Raw genomic sequence first — 17,150 nt, 5'->3', positions numbered from 1 at the left:
ACCACATAAAATGAATCTGCATATAAGCTTGACATCTCTTGTACTTTGACATTTTTTATGTTTTTAATTATGTTTTTGGATATTGTCTTTAGTATGAACTGTAAAATCAGTCAGCATCCCTGTGGGATGTTAGTGGAGTCTTCAACCATAATGAGGAAAGAATCGAAACAGTACATCAGAATTTCAGGGCTGGAATTTCAGTCTCCTCAGTTCCCCTGTGAAAATCATCGTGGCCTTTCTCCTGATTACTATCTAGAGACTGTTAATGGATGTGGACTGGACTGAACTTGGTTGCGATTTGCCCTCATTGTTGACTAGCTTCTCCCTAGCCTGGAATATAATGTCCAAGTTCTAAATACTTAACCAAAGCTGAACTTGAACCAAGTTCTATGGACTAGCTTCGGGCAATTTAAGAGGAGGCACTGTTAACTTTCTGTCTGTTATAAAGCTACACTTCACTCTGATCCGGATCCTTGTATCTTGGATGTTCCTGCCCCTGTTTGGAATTCTCCGAAGCAAACTCATCAACAGAACGTACTCGAATCAAAGTCTGCAGAAAGAACATTAATTAAGTAAGGAATTATAGACAGTTGGAAGTAATGAAAGGATGATTAAAGCAACGTGTTCTGTATCCACGAGAGAGAAGTAGCCACAGTTTATGCACAGCTGTTGAACCATTGCGATTCATTGAAAGTCTCCATCTCACTTCCAATTTTTTGGTATATTTAAACTACATATATAGGGATAGATACACTTTGAAACACATCCCATATGCTTCAACTGTCATAATGAAGAAAGAACTTGCATTTAGATAATGTCTTTCAGAGCCTCAGGATGTCCAATAGCATGCCGCCGTTTGAAGTGCTTTGTGAAGTGTATTCACTATTGTAATGTAGGAAAAGTGGCAGCCAATTTGCGCACAGCAAGATCCCACAAAAAACAATGAGATGAATGACCAGATAATCTGTTTTTGCTGATGTTGGTTGAGGGAAGGCAGGACACTTGGGGGAGAACTCCCCTCCTCTTCTTTAAATCGCATCATGGGATCCTTTAGGCAGATGGAGTGTTGATTTAGCGTCTTATTTCAAAGACAGCACCTCCGACAGTGTGGCAGTCCCTCAGTGCTGCACTGGGAGTGTCAGTCTAGATTTTGTGCTCAGGTCTCTGGAGTGGACACACAACGTTCTGAAACAGAAAATTCTGGAAAATCTTAGAAGGTCTAACAGCATCTGTGGAGAGAAAAAAAAGAGTTAAAGTTTCGAGTCCACATGACTCTTCTTCAGAGGAAACTTAACTCTTTCTTTCCCTCCACAGATGCTGTTAGACCTGCTGAGTTTTCCCAGAATTTTCTGTTTTTGTTTCAGGTTTCCAGCGTCTGCAGTATTTTGCTTTTAACACAATGTTCTGATTCTGAGATGAGTGTTCTACCTACTGAGAGCCACTACTGACATGGGCAGACATATCTGTAGCATTTTAAAACATGCAAAATTCATCAGGGACAGGCAGTGTCAGGTTCTACCACAGAGCAGTTAGCTGTAAATTGACCTCAGGAAGTTTATTTGTGACATTAAGACCTTAACGAGACTGGCATCAGAAAAATAGTTTGTGCATCACAGAGTGTAAATTTCCTGTCATCCAAACAGTGCACACTCTGGAATACAATGAGCAACAAGAGATCACTGGTATTTTATGAGATGTCCTAGCTCAGTAAAATGAAAACCAAACTGAAGAGAGTTACAGATGTAGCTGGAGTGGCATTGATTAAAGAGTGCATGATAGTGTTTCGAACTCTAACTGCCCTGCCCAGTTAATCATTCATTTTGTTCCCAACTCCAATATTTTTATAAGTATTAAACAAAAATGTTCAAAGGTATTGAAAGAAACACACTTGGTTTTAATGTCCCTGTGATTTTTCTCTGGGTTAGCTGCAGCAGGATCCAAGAAATTGATCTTTTAATTCCTAGTGTGTGAGCTCTCAATGCTGAATAATATTTCCAGCAGCCTTAGGGACAGATAATATCAAAGATCTCACAGCTGCATTGTATAAAGAATTATGCTGCTTCCCATCAGGAATCCATGAAACGATGCTCTCTCAATCCCGTTATTGAACTCCTTGTCCAACTTGCAAGTTAAGGACTAATGCTTTTTCAAATTAAACACTCTGGTTGTGTAAATACTTTCCCACAGCTGCAACCCATAGCTCCTCCTTTTCCACTTTTGATTTTGTTTACCTTCCAGCCTTCTTTGATTTATTTGTTAAACACTTGTCCTCTGAAGGTGGTGGGTCCAGGTGCCACCTAGAGTTTCCAACCCTGCATGAATGCAGCTCTAACAACACACAAAAAACTCAACACCACCCAGGACAAAGTAACCCGCTTGATTGGCAGCCCATCCACCACTTTAAGCATTCACTTCCTCCATCACCGATGCACATCAAGATGTACTGCAGCACCTTGCCAAGGCTCCTTTGACTACCATCTAGAAGGACAAGGGCAGCAGATAGATGGGAACATCCCCTCTAAGTCATTCACTATCCTGACTTGGAAATATATCGCCGTTCCTTCGTTGTCACTGGGTCAAAATCCTGGAACTCTCTCCCTAACAGCACTATGGGTATACCTACATCACGTGGACTGCAGCCGTTCAAGGAGGTAGCTCACCACCATTTTCTCAAAGGCAACTAGGGATGAGCAAAATGCTGGCCCAGCCGGCGATGCCCACATCCCATGAAAGAATAAAGAAAAGTAGATTGGCCTGGAAATTCCAGGAATCAAAAATTAATCTCCAGGCCACTGCTGTGAGCAAAACCCTGGGGAGAAAAAATAGAAGCATGTTAAAAATAATCATAATTACTTATAAAATATTGGAGAGAGAAAAAGACTGTCTGACTGAGTGGGACGGCTGGAACTTATGTGATGGCACATCCAACTAGATTTAGGAATTATGGTATCACATTTCAATACCTTGTCTTAAGCTGCTATTTTTCATGGGTAAAATGGAACAGATAGTGCTGGTTATATAGGAAAGCAGTAATAGGAGGAGACCATTTAGCCCCTCGAGCCTTTACCACCATTCAATTCGATCCTGATCTGATTTGTATATTAAATCAATTTACTTGCCTTGATTCCTTATCCCATAATACCCTAACCCAAAAGGAGTAACCGGCAACACTCAGCCCAAAGGACCATTTCACATTGAACCCCGAAATCTGAAACAATTATCCTATCATGTCTCTCAGGAACATCTCAAAGTACTTAACATGCAAAGAATCTGAAATTCTCAATGATATGGAGAAAAAACTGGGGGGCCTGGGACTAAATTGGAAGCTCTTTCAAAGAGCTGGCACAGGGACAGTTGGCAGAATGGCCTTGTTCTCTGATGTATGATTCAATGAAATGCCACGGCTGTTATTATGTAGACAAATGCAGCAGTCATTTGTACACAGGAAGATCCTACAACAGCTACAAAAAGGCATATAATCTGTTTCTGATGGTGTTGGTTGAAAGAAAAATGTTAACCTGGACACTGGAAAAACTCTGGAATCTCTTCAGTTGCAGTGTGAGATCTTTAACATTCTCCATGATTACTGCATCAGCCCTCAGTTTAACTCCCCATTGGGAGAACATCACCCATGACAGTGCAGCACCCCCTCAGTCTCATCCTGGACACAAGACCCAGAGTGGGGCTTGAACTTGCAACCTTCTAGCTCAAAGATGGGAGTGTTACAGGAGGAAATATACAGAAAGAGCCATCGACTGTGAACCATGAAGAGTGTTTGCCTGGGTATTCTGCAGGATTCTAGCAACAAAGCAAAGCTTTTGGTTTTAATGTTATTTTTAAAAAAATGTTGTTTTACCATTTGAGAAAAATGATAAATTGACAGGCAGTGTTGGAAAACACAAAAATTCCACAGTGGTACCTCAATGCAAATCTTTATTTGTCTCACATCTTAGACGGAAAGAACAGGGCAATGGGATGAGTTGAATTGTTCTTGCAGAGAGTTGGTATGAGCTTGCTGGACCAAATGGCTCCCTTCTATGCTGCAACCATTCTCTGATTCTGTGGTTCATCGACAACCTATTGCAACAGACCTGTTGACTAGGACCCGAGGGCACCGCCTCAGAGTAAAGGGGAGACCTTTTAGAACAGAGATGAGGAGAAACTTCTTTAGCCAGAGAGTGGTGAATCTATGGAATTCATTGCCACAGAAGGCTGTGGAGGCCAGGTCATTGAGTGTATTTAAGACCGAAATAGATAGGTTCTTGATTGGTAAGGGGATCAAAGGTTACGGGGAGAAGGCGGGAGAATGGGGTTGAGAAACTTATCTGCCATGATTGAATGGCGGAGCAGTCTCGATGGGCTGATTGGCCTAATTTCTGCTCCTATGTCTTATGGTCTTATGGTTTAGTACAGTGCCTTCTTAGATCTCTGTAACATCCCCTCTCTGCCCCGGTCCCAGCTCATCAGCTGATGAAATCCTCATCTGTGCCTTTGTTACCACTAGACTTGAATATTCCTGCGCTGACCAGGCCACCCTCACATCATCCATCCTCCAAAACTTGAGCTCATCCAAAACTCAGCTGCCTGTATCCTAAATGGCACCAAGACTCATTGACTCATCACTCCTGTTCTCGGTGACCTACATTGGCTCCCGGTCTAGCAGTGACTCACGTTTGAAATTCTCGTCCTTGTTTTCAAGCCCCTCTATGGTCTCTCCCCTTCCTATCTCTGTAATCTCTTTCAGTCCCACAACTGCCCGAGATCTCTGCGCTCCTCCAATTCTAGCCTCTCGAGCATCCGTGATTTTAGTCGCTCCACCATTGGCGGCCATGCCTTCAGCTGCCGAAGCCCCAATCTCTGGCATTCCCTTCCTAAACCTCTCTGTTTTTGTAACTCTCTTCTCACCTTCAAGATGCTCCGGAAAACCCATCTCTTTGACCCAGCTTTTGACCTGCCCTAATATCTCCTTATGTGGCTTGGTGTCAAATTTTGTCCAGTAATGCTCTTCTGAAGCGCCTTGGGATGTTTTAAAACATTATAAATGCAGGTTGTTGATGCTGTGTACAGATCCATAGAGAGTCACAGCAGATGATAAAATCTGAGCAAAAAGCTGAGGTACACACAATTCATTCACTGCACAGAAGTAATGTGAGTGTAGCATTTGAGCCAAAATGCACAGACTACACCATGTCTGCTGAGCTGCAGTGATACTAATTGATTTTAATGAGGTCTGTTCCAAGTGCGCAGGGGACATCAATAAGCCATTTGTTGCCGCAAGAGGCCACGCATCGCTTTCCACAAGTTCCACTTGGTTGATATTATTCAACGTGCTAACCTGTTGTACTCCTCAATCAACATTAAGGTTTGAAATACTTCTGCATTTGAGGAAGTTGCAGTATTTGGCTGCTCTTTCTGAAAGACCTTTCATTTTTCTCATGCTCTGAGTTTGGATTATTGCTATGGTTGAGAACTGAGACATTTGGGCTATGATGTTTGGCCTGGCAGTGTACGTTTTCAGACACTAATCAGCCTATTAAACACCCAGTTTGGTGATGCATATTTTCCACCAGAACCACCATTTTGGGAAAGGAAATTATATCCATGTGAAGTGCCCATATCAGAAACTGATGTGAGATCCTTTGTCTACGTAAGGAAGCTGCTTTTTGAAAGTTTGGGGCCTCTCCTGTGGGATTATTTCGTCCTGAGGTCCAGTACCATCAACCTCAGGGATTCCTGTGGCCCAACAGGAGGTCTTTAAAGGGACCACTGCAGCAACAATGTTAGTGTTTAGCATGGGAACAGCACCACCTGCAAGTTCCCCTCCAAACCACTCACCATCCTGACTTGGAAGTATATCGCCGTTCCTTCACTGTCGCTGGGTCAAAATCCTGGAACTCCCTCCCTAAAAGCACTGTGGGTGTACCTACACCACATTGATCGTAGCGGTTCAAGAAGGCAGCTCACCACCACCTTCTCAAGGACAACTAGTGATGGGCAATAAATGCTGGCCCAGCCAGCAACACCCAAATCCCGTAAATGAATAAAAAAATACTTAACTGAAGCTGTGGCTAGGAAGAGCAGGAATGCACCTCTTGTCGTCATTCTCATGGGGTGAGATTGTCTCATACCTCACTTGCCCCTACCCTCATCCTCACCTCCTCATTCACTCCCACCCCCTGGCATCTCTGCCCACCTGGGGGTGGGGGATTTGTCATCAGGTGGCCTTAGCTGGGGACCTGTGGAAATGGTCAGGAAAGTGGGGAGCTGAGTGGGATTTGGAGTGGGGAAGAGGCAAGGATTTCTTGTGAGGGGGCCAGGTGATTGAGGGGTGGTTGGGGTGGGGGGCCGGGGAGTGGGGGGATGGGGGTGTGGGGTTGCTTGCGCTAGCATGTGCATTTTCTGGAGCCAATAGGAAAGCTAAACTAAAATTTAAACCTTGCCTCCTCTGACCAAGGATCCCCCCTTCCAGTAGCTCTGTCTTGGGAGGGTGGGGGTGAAGCAGTCACTCTCCCCGCACCCCCCACACCCGGCCACTTATCCAGGCCTCTGATGCAAATCCTGGTTGGTTCCTGATTGCACCGTTGTATGTTTAAAGTAAGATCCCACTGCTTCAGGATTGCAGGTTAAAACCGGGGCACACGCAGATCAAAGGGGAGGGAGTGACAGCCCCACCCCTTTATCGCCAGCCCCGCCCCTTTATCACCACCCCCTCCCCCACCCCTTTATCGCCACCCCCCCTCCCCCACCCCTTTAACGCCACCCCCCTCCCCCACCCCTTTATCATCACCCCCTCCCCCACCCCTTTATCACCACTCCCCTCCCCCACCCCTTCGTCACCACCCCCCTCCCCCACCCCTTTATCATCACCCCCCCCACCCCTTTATCGTCACCCCCCCCCAGCCCTTTATCACTACCCCCCCTCCCCCGTTATATGTGGGTATCTGCTTTAAAACCCTTGAGCGCTGTGGATGTTTTATTTTGCGCTTCAAGCGAACGGGAGCATAGGCTGAAGGTTATTTGTCTTCACCTGAAATGCTGCTGCCGTGTAGTCTGTGTGCCATAAATTGCAGGGACATGGTGAAAGTCAGCACAGCACTGACAGCTGATCCTTCACTCCAATGTGAGCTTGTCATTCCAGCTGTAGACAGCATCAGATCCAATTTACTGCCTGGGCCATTGACGAAAAAGCGAGTGGCCTGTCAAGGAAGGTGTGGAGCATAAACCAATGGGGAAACATGCAGCATCATGATTCAAATCCTCCACATCAACATATTGATCATTTTAGGCATCTATTATATTAGAATTTGTTTATCTTCTATAAACTAGGAGATATTTCAACACCTGTTAATGAGCTTAAAGTGCCTCTTGGACAACTTCAGCATGTTCCAAAACACTTTATAATCAGCAAAGTACTTTTTGAAGTGTAGTCACTGTTGTAATACAGAAAATGCAGCAGCCAATTTGCACACACACATCCTGTACAAACAGTAATGTGACAATGACCAGATCATTTGTTTTAGTGACATTGATTGAAGGATAAATATTCGCCCAGGACACTGGGGAGAACTCCCCTACTCTTTAGAGTAGTGATGTTTTATATTTTACCTTCACCTGAGAGGGCAGACAGGGCCTTGGTTTAAACACAGAGATAAAAACAAAAAAACTGCGGATGCTGGAAATCCAAAACAAAAACAGAATTACCTGGAAAAACTCAGCAGGTCTGGCAGCATCGGCGGAGAAGAAAAGAGTTGACGTTTCGAGTCCTCATGACCCTTCGACAGAACTTGACTCAAGTTCTGTCGAAGGGTCATGAGAACTCGAAACGTCAACTCCTTTCTTCTCCGCCGATGCTGCCAGACCTGCTGAGTTTTTCCAGGTAATTCTGTTTTTGCCTTGGTTTAAACATCTCATATCAAAGACAGTGCAGCAATCCCTCAGTGCTGTACTGAGTGTCAGTCAGCCTGGATTTTGTGCTGCAGCCTCTGGAGTGAGACTTGAACCTATGACCTTTTGTCTCAGAGGTGTGATTTCTTCCACTGACAACCAAGGACGTGGTATTCCAAAAATACTTGGACACTCAGTTCAGCATCTCCCCCCTTCTTACTAACAAATGCACCAAAAGATTAAAGTTGATGCACATTTGCTGCGTGAAAACAAGTATTGAGACCACACGACCAATGATAATGTCTATTAATAATTTTTTATAAACTAGTTAATTATGTAAATATCCACATCTGGATTCCTGATTCATGTCCTGTGGCTAAAATATTAAACAATACTACATTAATCTATTAGCTGGTATGAGCTGATATCACTGCGTGATTTCACTGTCAGCGATCCAGAACCATGAAGGTACATTTGAAAGTTGAGCAGAATTTTAACTGATAGACTTGAACCAATCACAAGGGAAAAACTCATGACTTAGGTTGAATCCATAACTACATCAAACTGAGCTCTTCGACCAAGCTTTTGGTCACCTGGTCGAATATCTCCTTATGTGACTCAGGTGTTAAATTTTATTTGTTGATGTTCCTATGAAAGGCTTTGGGACATTTTACTGTAGACTCTATTTAAATACAATTCTTGTTGTATACCCAGGTTACCACGATCTCTTCTTATTTAAATATATTTGTAGCCATTCTCATTAGGGTCCGGCATCTTTCTCCAAATCAGTAAAAAAAATAATTTATTGATTCATGGGGTGTGGTATGTCACTGGCTGGGCCAGCATTTATTGCCCATCCCTAGTTGCCCTTGAGAAGGTGGTGGTGAGCTGCCTTCTTGAACTGCTGCAGTCCATGTAGTGTAGGTACACCCACAGTGCTGTTGGAGAGGGAGTTCCAGGATTTTGACCCAGGGACAGTGAAGGAACAGTGATATTTGTGGACACTCCCACCAAGATTGTTACAATCAATGCAGTTTTGTACTTTATCGTTCTACCATTAGCGGCTGTGCCTTTGGTTATAATGACCCTAAGCTCTGGAATTCCCTCCCTCCCTAAACCTCTCCCCCATTTCTCCTTTAACACACTCCTTAAAACCTACCTCTTTGACCAAACTTTAGTCACCTGTCCCTAATGTCACTTTATGTGGCTGTGTCAAATTTTGTTTGATAATTCTCTTGTGAAGCAGCATGGGACATTTTGATTATATTAAAGCTATAGAAGTACAAGTTATTGTTATGTGAATCAGACTGTGATGCACAGATGAACAGCTTCAATCTATCAATCTTCACAACAAGGATTTTGAATCTCCCTTAGTTCGGGTAAGCAATTGAGTTATGATAAGCTTGCAATGTTTCATCTTCTGAAACCCAGGTTGATGATTCATTCTGAAAGTGTGACAGTGGAAATAGCTGCTGAAAGCTATTAGGAGTTCGCTGCTTCACCCAGTATCTCTGAGGTGTGGAGAGGGAACAAATGCTGGGTAAACCCTTGGGGCACTCTTGCTGTTGCTTCCCTTTGAGCTGGACCGCCTCTTATTGCCCTCAGTTTGTAGCTGCATGTGTGTCGGAGTGCATTCTGCAGATGACCATGGACCTGGGATTGAAGCGACAGAACGGATGTTTGTCAGCAGCCCTGCAGCACAGTTTACTTGTGCAGAAAAGCTAAGACAACTGAAGCAGCAAACGTTGTCAGTTTGAGCAGAATCGCCCTTAACATTTATCAAACCTGGATCTGGAATTTTCGTTGATTTGTCTGCCTTCCTCCTGCTTTGGTTGCCAGTCAGACCTTATTAGTGACAGTGCTGATGATTTGGCACCTCCAACTTCTCATTCTGTTGCCTTCTTGACCAGGGTTACATGACGTCAATTGCGCACAATGCTTTGTTTTACATTTCAAGGATTGTGTGGTCATTATGTTGAACATGTTATTCATGTTGATGGTAATGAGACCCTCAAGATATTCGATAACCGAGGTTCAAACAGAACAACCTATTTCTTTGGAACCCTGTCACTCCCATCCTGTCATCGCTATGATTTTCCATGATGCCTCGAGATTTTCCCACTTTCTGTTTTCAGACGTGTTTCCCCCATAGAATCTCTCACTGATTACGTTGGTTAGAGTAGCATATTGAACAGTGACGTTATTGGGTGTTTGATACCTTCTCTCTAGCTCCCCCACCAAGTAGATCTTGGTGTGAAAATAATGATAGAATTTTGAAGAGATTACAATTGCCCCAAGTTCAAAAATGAAGCCTGTGCACTAGTAAATTCAATGTGAATTAACCTCGTTGAACTTGTTCTTGTTTTAACAGCGGGATGCGAAAGGCCACTATCTAATAGATCTCCTTTGCCATCACATGAACCTGCTAGAAAAGGACTACTTTGGAATCAGGTTTGTGGATCCTGAGAAACAGCGGGTAGGTTCTGGGAGTTGCTGTTGGACAGTAATGTATTACCAGACTGTAACTGGGGACTTGGCTTTTCTCCACAGGAACTCTTCCCCTGTTATACACCAGTAAAACAACTTGCTGAAGAATTACCATGTCGAGCGGTGCTGTTATCAGCAGTGATTCTTCACCTTGCATCTCCTAGCCAGAACAATGGTACTATTGTACTCTTCCATAAGAACAGGAGGCCTTTCAGCCCCTTGTGGCGGTTCTGCCATTCGTGGATGAGCTGTACTATCAATCACAGTTTTGAAATTGTCAAATGATTCCCCGGGCAGAGAGAGTTCCAGATTTCAACTACCCTTTTTATGAAAAAAACGCTTCCTGACATCGATCCTGAAAGGCCTAGCCTTAACTTTAAGGTTATGGCCTCTTGTTCTGGACTCTCTCCACCAGAAGAAATAATTTCTCTTTCTACCTATCAGCTCTTTATAATCATCTTAAACACCTCAATTAAATGACCTCCACTGTTAATGAGTAATGAAAAGTAAGAGTGGAAGAGTTGATAGTCTATGGAGAAGCCAGCCCATGCATGAAGAGGCAGCCTGTTCCCTCTTTTGTGCACAGGCACTACTGTTGTACTCAGTGAGACTTCTTCTGAAATTAACTGTGTGCAAAGCTGAAGAACAAGCTGTGTCTTCAACAGGAATAATCATGTTATTGGGCCAAAATTTGCTGGAGTGAGGTATCTCATGCTGTGCTCCCTTAGCTAGACTTGCTTGTATCACAGTATCTTTACGATGCAGAAGGAGGCCATTCGGCCTATCGAGTCTGCTCTGGCTCTCTGAAAGAGCATGTTTAGGTTTTATAAACTGCTTTTGCCACAAAGCTGCAGGATTGTGAGCTGAAAAGAGCAAGGAAAAGGTAGCATAGGATGTGGGAACAAGCAGTTGTTTGAAATTTAAGAATTGAGAAATAAACAGGAAGGACTGAGAAGGAAATCGAGTGAATTAGAATCAAATTGGCTGCAGAAAGATAAATAAAGAGAGGGAAAAAAAGATTGGATCAAAAGAGGGGAAAAAGGGACAGAATGGAAAAGTAAGAAAAAAATTGACATTTTTAAAATCTCTTAAAATGGTCCACAACCTGAAGGAAGGAATCTCCACACTTACAATAGTTCACTTTCTGGGCAAGAGAGGTTGATTGGTAAACATTAACAATTATTGCGTTGTTAAAAGGGACTGACATGGTTGTTTTCTAGACTTAACTTTCTGTGGCAGGTTTCGCAGGCAATTAATTTGAAAACGCTGCAGCTTCATGAAACACGTGGGGAAGGAAAGTGCAAAGCTAATGGAGCAAAGCAAATTATCCAGCAACTTGAGGCGTTTCACATGTTATCTCTTCCTCGCCACAAGTTGCTTCAGGCATAGTTATTTCTTCCAGTAAACTCTGGTCCGTTATGTGTAATGACGATATTCCATTATCGACGTGTTCTGTATCGCTCCAAGTGCCATAAAATCTGGTCTTCTGTATTGCATCTTCATGTCAATTTTTGAGGCTCTCAGAGCACATTAGTGGAGCTTTGAGTTGACGCTAAGATGTACTTGAAGCATAAACAATGAGTAGAAATGTATGAATTGGATTATCTATTCATAAAACACTGGCTCCAAAAATATAAATTACTTCTTCACAAGTGTGAGCCATTGATTTTCTGGTACTCTGAGCAAACTGTAATCATATATTTTCTGTGCCGATGTTTGCAATGTAGAGACACAGCTCGTTTCTTGCTTTTATTATGATTAGTTTATGGCTACACCATTTTAAAAGCATCTTTTTAGCACTTCTACCTGACAGCAAAGTCCTCCTGTAACCTCTCTAGTGCCGCTCTAGAACTACCAAGTGCTGAGGGCTGATAACTTGATTTACCCCTTCTCACTCTGAGTGATGAACCCATCCTCTCCCCCGCTTGGTACCTCTCGTATGACTCGCCATCTGAAGTTGAGAACTTGACGGGTGAAAAGTTGGATGGCATGAGCTAGTGTCATGGTGCAGAGCGGCATATTATATTGGTACTCCAGCATGTCACTACAGCACCACCTACATTTGCCCCTTCTGTCAAAACGCAATGACTGGCAGAGGTTCAGTAGCTGCTCATCAGAGCTCTATCACCGAGAAGCACTTAATCAACAAAGGTAGGAGTCGCTGTGTTGTCATATTGGAGAGTCTTCAATCAGAATCAATTCTTCTGAACAGCAGGAGGAAGCTGAACTGAATGCTTCTTTCAGACATTACGGTGTTAAAGGTTACTGCATCCATGCTGTAACTGTGCGGGTGCAATTTTTAAAAAAAATTTAACTCATTGAACATCTAATCTTAGTGTTCTATTTTTAAATATTCTGTGGGTGATTTAACATTCATCAGGGTGAGGGATGGATGTCAGTGTTGGGGGAAGGGATCATTCACCTGCCTTTTGGGTGCTCAATCTGAACATGAATTACTTCCAGTTGAGGCACAGCACCCACACTGTGGTTTAACCCCAATCCGAATAAATTCTCTCCCTCACACTGCATCATAACACCAGCTACCACTGTTCTGAGTGAGATTGGCAGTGTTGGTGCTGATTTGTGAGCAGTTTATGGAGCAAGCACAGGCCTGTTGTAGTGGAGCTGGCAAAAATAAATTAGATTTCTTCCTAGGACCGGAGGTTATCATTCCATTGGATTAACAGTGTGGATTGGGAAGTAAAGTTAAACACAATAAGCGCTTGTTGTAGAAGAATGAGTCCAAAGCTAGTCTTTTACCTCAACTGGTTTACTCTCAAGACAGCTCTGCAGTGTAGCAGGCTCTCCCAGTCCCTTCCACACTGGAGTGTTACAGCTGTACCCATGTATAATTTTGTTTTAAGTTCATTCATGGGAGGTAGACATCACTGGCCAGCATTTATTATCCATCCTCAATTGCCCTTGTTCAGAGGGCATTTTTTTAAAAGAGTCAACCCACGTATTGGCCAGACCAGGTAAGAGCGGCAGATTTCCTTCCCTGAAGGATATTAGTGAACCAGATGGGTTTTTACAACAATGGTTTCATGGTCTTCATCAAACTTTTAATTCCAGATTTTTATTGAATTAAAATTTCACCATCTGCCATGGTGGGATTTGAACCCAGGTCCCCAGAGCATTACCCTGGGTCACTGGAATAGTAGTCCAGTGATAATACCACTATGCCCCATTTATAAGTTAACCAATGCCCATCACCTGTTTTAACAAGCAGTTGTTTTAACAAAGTAATTGCCAGTCAACAAGAAGATTGTTATTGGACCTTGACAATGTAATTTCTGATATATTGACAAGCGAGTGGACAGTATGCTAACCTCTGCACTCCCCAGATCCTTCTTAATCCAGATTTTCCTACAAGTTTTCATTTTTTTCAAAATGAAATTATGTCTGTCCCAGTTTTTGCAGAAGGAAACATGGAGCCCCTTATAAAATTGAGGTTGCCAACCCTCCCGGATTGCCCTGGAGGCTCCAGCAATCGAAGATTAATCTCTAGGACACTGATGACAGCAAAAACCCAGGGGAAAATCACAGGCACAACAAAATAAATTGTCTTTTTTTCATTTTCTTGAAATATCTTCATTTATTCATTATGAAAATATTGGAGATTGGAAAAGAGACTGTTGACTGAGAATCAAGGATCATCCAATCAGATAGTGAAGAATCTTTACACTTTCTAATTGGCCATAGGAAGAGGAACATCGTGAAGATTGACGTGTTGGGCGACCAACAGTGGCAGCAAGGGGGTGGGGCATCACAAGGATGAATGTATCAGGTGTCCAATGGTGGGTGGGCTGTGGTCTCTGCTATTGAGAAAGAGGTCATGTGATGAAACCTGCTTGGAATACTTACAATTAGAGTTGGCAACTCTACATAGAATAATTGTAATAAATTCAATAACTTTCAGTGTTTGCAAGGAAAGGAATTGTGATTCTGATGGATTGGAATTGGGTGATGGAGCAGGTTGGCAGATAAAGACTGGCTGTCACTGTTGGCTTCTTAATGCTGATGGCCAATCACAGAGGACAGGCCGTGATGATGTCATCCTCATGTGACTCCCACTAATAGAATGTTAATGAACCGGAGAAGCTAGGATTGTTCACCTTGGAACAAAGATTGAGAATGAGAACAAAAATACAAAAAAGAAAAGTAAGAATAACATTCTAAAATGTAAAATTTAGAGACCACTCTAAATAATTTACTACCTGTCGGAGGGACATTCCACAATTTCAGTTACTGTGGCTGTTATCAGTTATCAGGGCCAAAAATCATGTCATTTCATGAATTTCCAGCGCTAAATGGCTATGGCGAGATTAAGAACATAAGAAATAGGAGCAGGCAGAGGCCATTTGGCCGTCAAGTCTGCTCCACCATTCAATAAGATCATGACTAATTTACCTCAACTCCACCTTCCCGCACTAACCCCATATCCCTTGATTCCCTTAGTGCCAAAAAGTCAATTAATCTTGAATATACTCAATGACTGGGCACCCATATCTTCCTGGGTTAGACAATTCCAAAGATTCACAAGCCTCTGAGTGAAGAAATTTCTCCTCATCCCAGTCCTAAATGGCTGACTGCTTATCCTGGGACTGTGGCCCTGTGATTTGAAATGGTGAAGTTACCCACTTTGATAGGAAAATAAAAATGCAGAATATTTTTTGAGTGGTGAGACACTAGGAAATGTTCACTCTCAGAGGGACCTTTCTTGTCCTTGTACAAGAATCACAGAAAAATTTAAAAAGCAGGTACTGTCTAGCAAGCAACAGGAAGGGAAATGGTATGTTGACTTTTGTTATAAAGGGTTTGGAGTTTAAGGGTAAAGACGTTTTATTACAATTATACAGCACATTGATGAGGCCACACCTGGAGAATAGTTTTTATTGATGGTGTAAATCTGGTACACAATGTAAACACTCATATCCAGATGGTCAACTTTTTTTGGCTTCGGCAAGACAGATCACCCAGCGATTTAGGGCAAATTGGAACTTGTGTTGTATCTCATCCTCATTACCAATTGCTGCGTATTTTAAACATCCTAATAATGTAGGGGCATTATGAACCTGCCTGAATTTTTCCAGCAGTTTCTGGGCCAGTATAAACTCAGTGAGCTGCTGTGCGTGAGAGGGGAATTATTTCTGATTACCCACCTGTTAAAGCTGACAGTGCCTCTCTCACTCTGAGGGATTTGGTTTCACAGAATACTATAGGAGTGAAAACTCATTACAGGGTACATTGAGAGGATGAAAAGCATTGCCTTGCCTGAGAACTACTACTGACAGATGTCTTCCAGTTTAGTAAATTATCATCTTATTTCTCAAGTTAGTTTCTATTCTTGCTGCCTGTGGGAGTCTTCAAATGATGTGAAAGGCGTTTTAATGCATTTGTGGGATTACAGATTAAGATGTTCTGAAATTTGAAAGCAAGCGCTTGGGTTTTCAGTCTTTTTTAAAAAAAAAATGTTAAGCTGTAATGGATCCCGCAGCAACATATGTATTTAAATTAGATAATCTGTTCGTGAAGGTCACTTTAGAAAGGTCTGGGAAATGATTCATGGATAAGGTCACAGTACAATGAGTTTGAGGAGCCCAATAGCAGCTACTGAGTGGTTCAGTCCCTGGAGCTCAACAGAGAGGTGACTCAGAGTTTTGTTAACAGTTGATAGGGCAGATTTCATAGCAGAGGGAACATTTGACTCAGTCATTCAAATCAGTTGCATGTTCCTGGTATGAACTGTACCACTGTTTGCAATGGAGCACACTGTACCTTTGTGGAGGGGCCTAGTGAGCCTGCGTGAGCATTGTCATGGTAGTGTTAAACCTTACGAATATTATTTTATTCTTTTAAAGAGGAGAGGCTTGTCACTCTTAGTTTGTAATTGTGTGGAAAGATTAGAGAAATTGGGATCATTCCCCTTTGAGCAGAGAAGGTTAAGGGGAGATTTAATAGAGGTGTTCAAAATTATGAGAATAAAAATGGGGGAACTTTCCATTGGTGGTAACTAGAGGACACTGGTTTAATGTAACTTAATTTAATAAAGGACCACAGGGGAGATGAGAATTCTTGTTGTTGTGTTCTAGATGTGCTGCCTGAAAGGGCAGTGGAAGCAAATTTTGGAAGTAACTTCCAACAGAGGATTGGATAAATCCTTGAGAGGGGAAATTTGCAGGGTTATGAGGAAAGAGTTGGGTCAGGGTTTCAGTGGGATTTAGTGGAACTAGTTGGATAATTCTTTGAGATTGAGCACAGACATGATGGGTTGAATGGCCTCCTTCTGTGCTGTAAGAATCAATTCTATTTAAGTGAGAGGAAAGAATGCAGAATGATGCAAACTTCTGAACATTCCAGGTCAGGCCCAACATGTGATTCTAGGTGTGGTGGTTATGCGAATGACCTGTAATCCCAAGGCCAGGCCAAAGTGTCTGGTCGAACGTGAATTCAAATCCAACCTTGGTAGTTTGAGAAACTGAATCTCTCCTTTTTCAAAAAAAATTACAAACCTGGAAATGTCAGGTTGTTGTCAGTAATAGAGCATGGGAAATACATGCAGTGATTCCCATATGCCAAGAATGATTTCTTTATAGAAGCTGTGAGACCCGAAGGCTCACTAATATATTCCCAAAAATTTTCCTTACCGACGGCACTGGGTGTGACATTTCCATTTTTCACATCAATAAACCTCATGGCCTCTGTGAGGGAATCTCACAGCTTTCACTGTTAATTGACATTGAATTATGGGCTGCTTTGTCTTGTTGAATCAAGGTGAG

General features: G+C 42.6%; 1 protein-coding gene across 2 annotated transcripts in view; it reads left to right on the top strand.

The window, feature by feature from the left end:
* Window positions 1-17,150, top strand: part of LOC121269957 (FERM domain-containing protein 5-like) — a 206,724-nt gene that overhangs the window by 125,401 nt on the left and 64,173 nt on the right. For both annotated transcript variants that reach the window (XM_041175133.1, XM_041175132.1), the window contains exon 2: window positions 10,256-10,360. In XM_041175133.1, the coding sequence (XP_041031067.1) occupies window positions 10,256-10,360 (105 nt within the window). The remainder of the gene's footprint in view (window positions 1-10,255; window positions 10,361-17,150) is intronic.

The sequence above is a fragment of the Carcharodon carcharias genome, chromosome 26 (assembly GCF_017639515.1).
Source record: "Carcharodon carcharias isolate sCarCar2 chromosome 26, sCarCar2.pri, whole genome shotgun sequence".
NCBI classification, from domain to species: domain Eukaryota; kingdom Metazoa; phylum Chordata; class Chondrichthyes; order Lamniformes; family Lamnidae; genus Carcharodon; species Carcharodon carcharias.
Note: the sequence above shows the minus strand (reverse complement) of the source record. Positions and strands in the feature narration are given on the sequence as shown.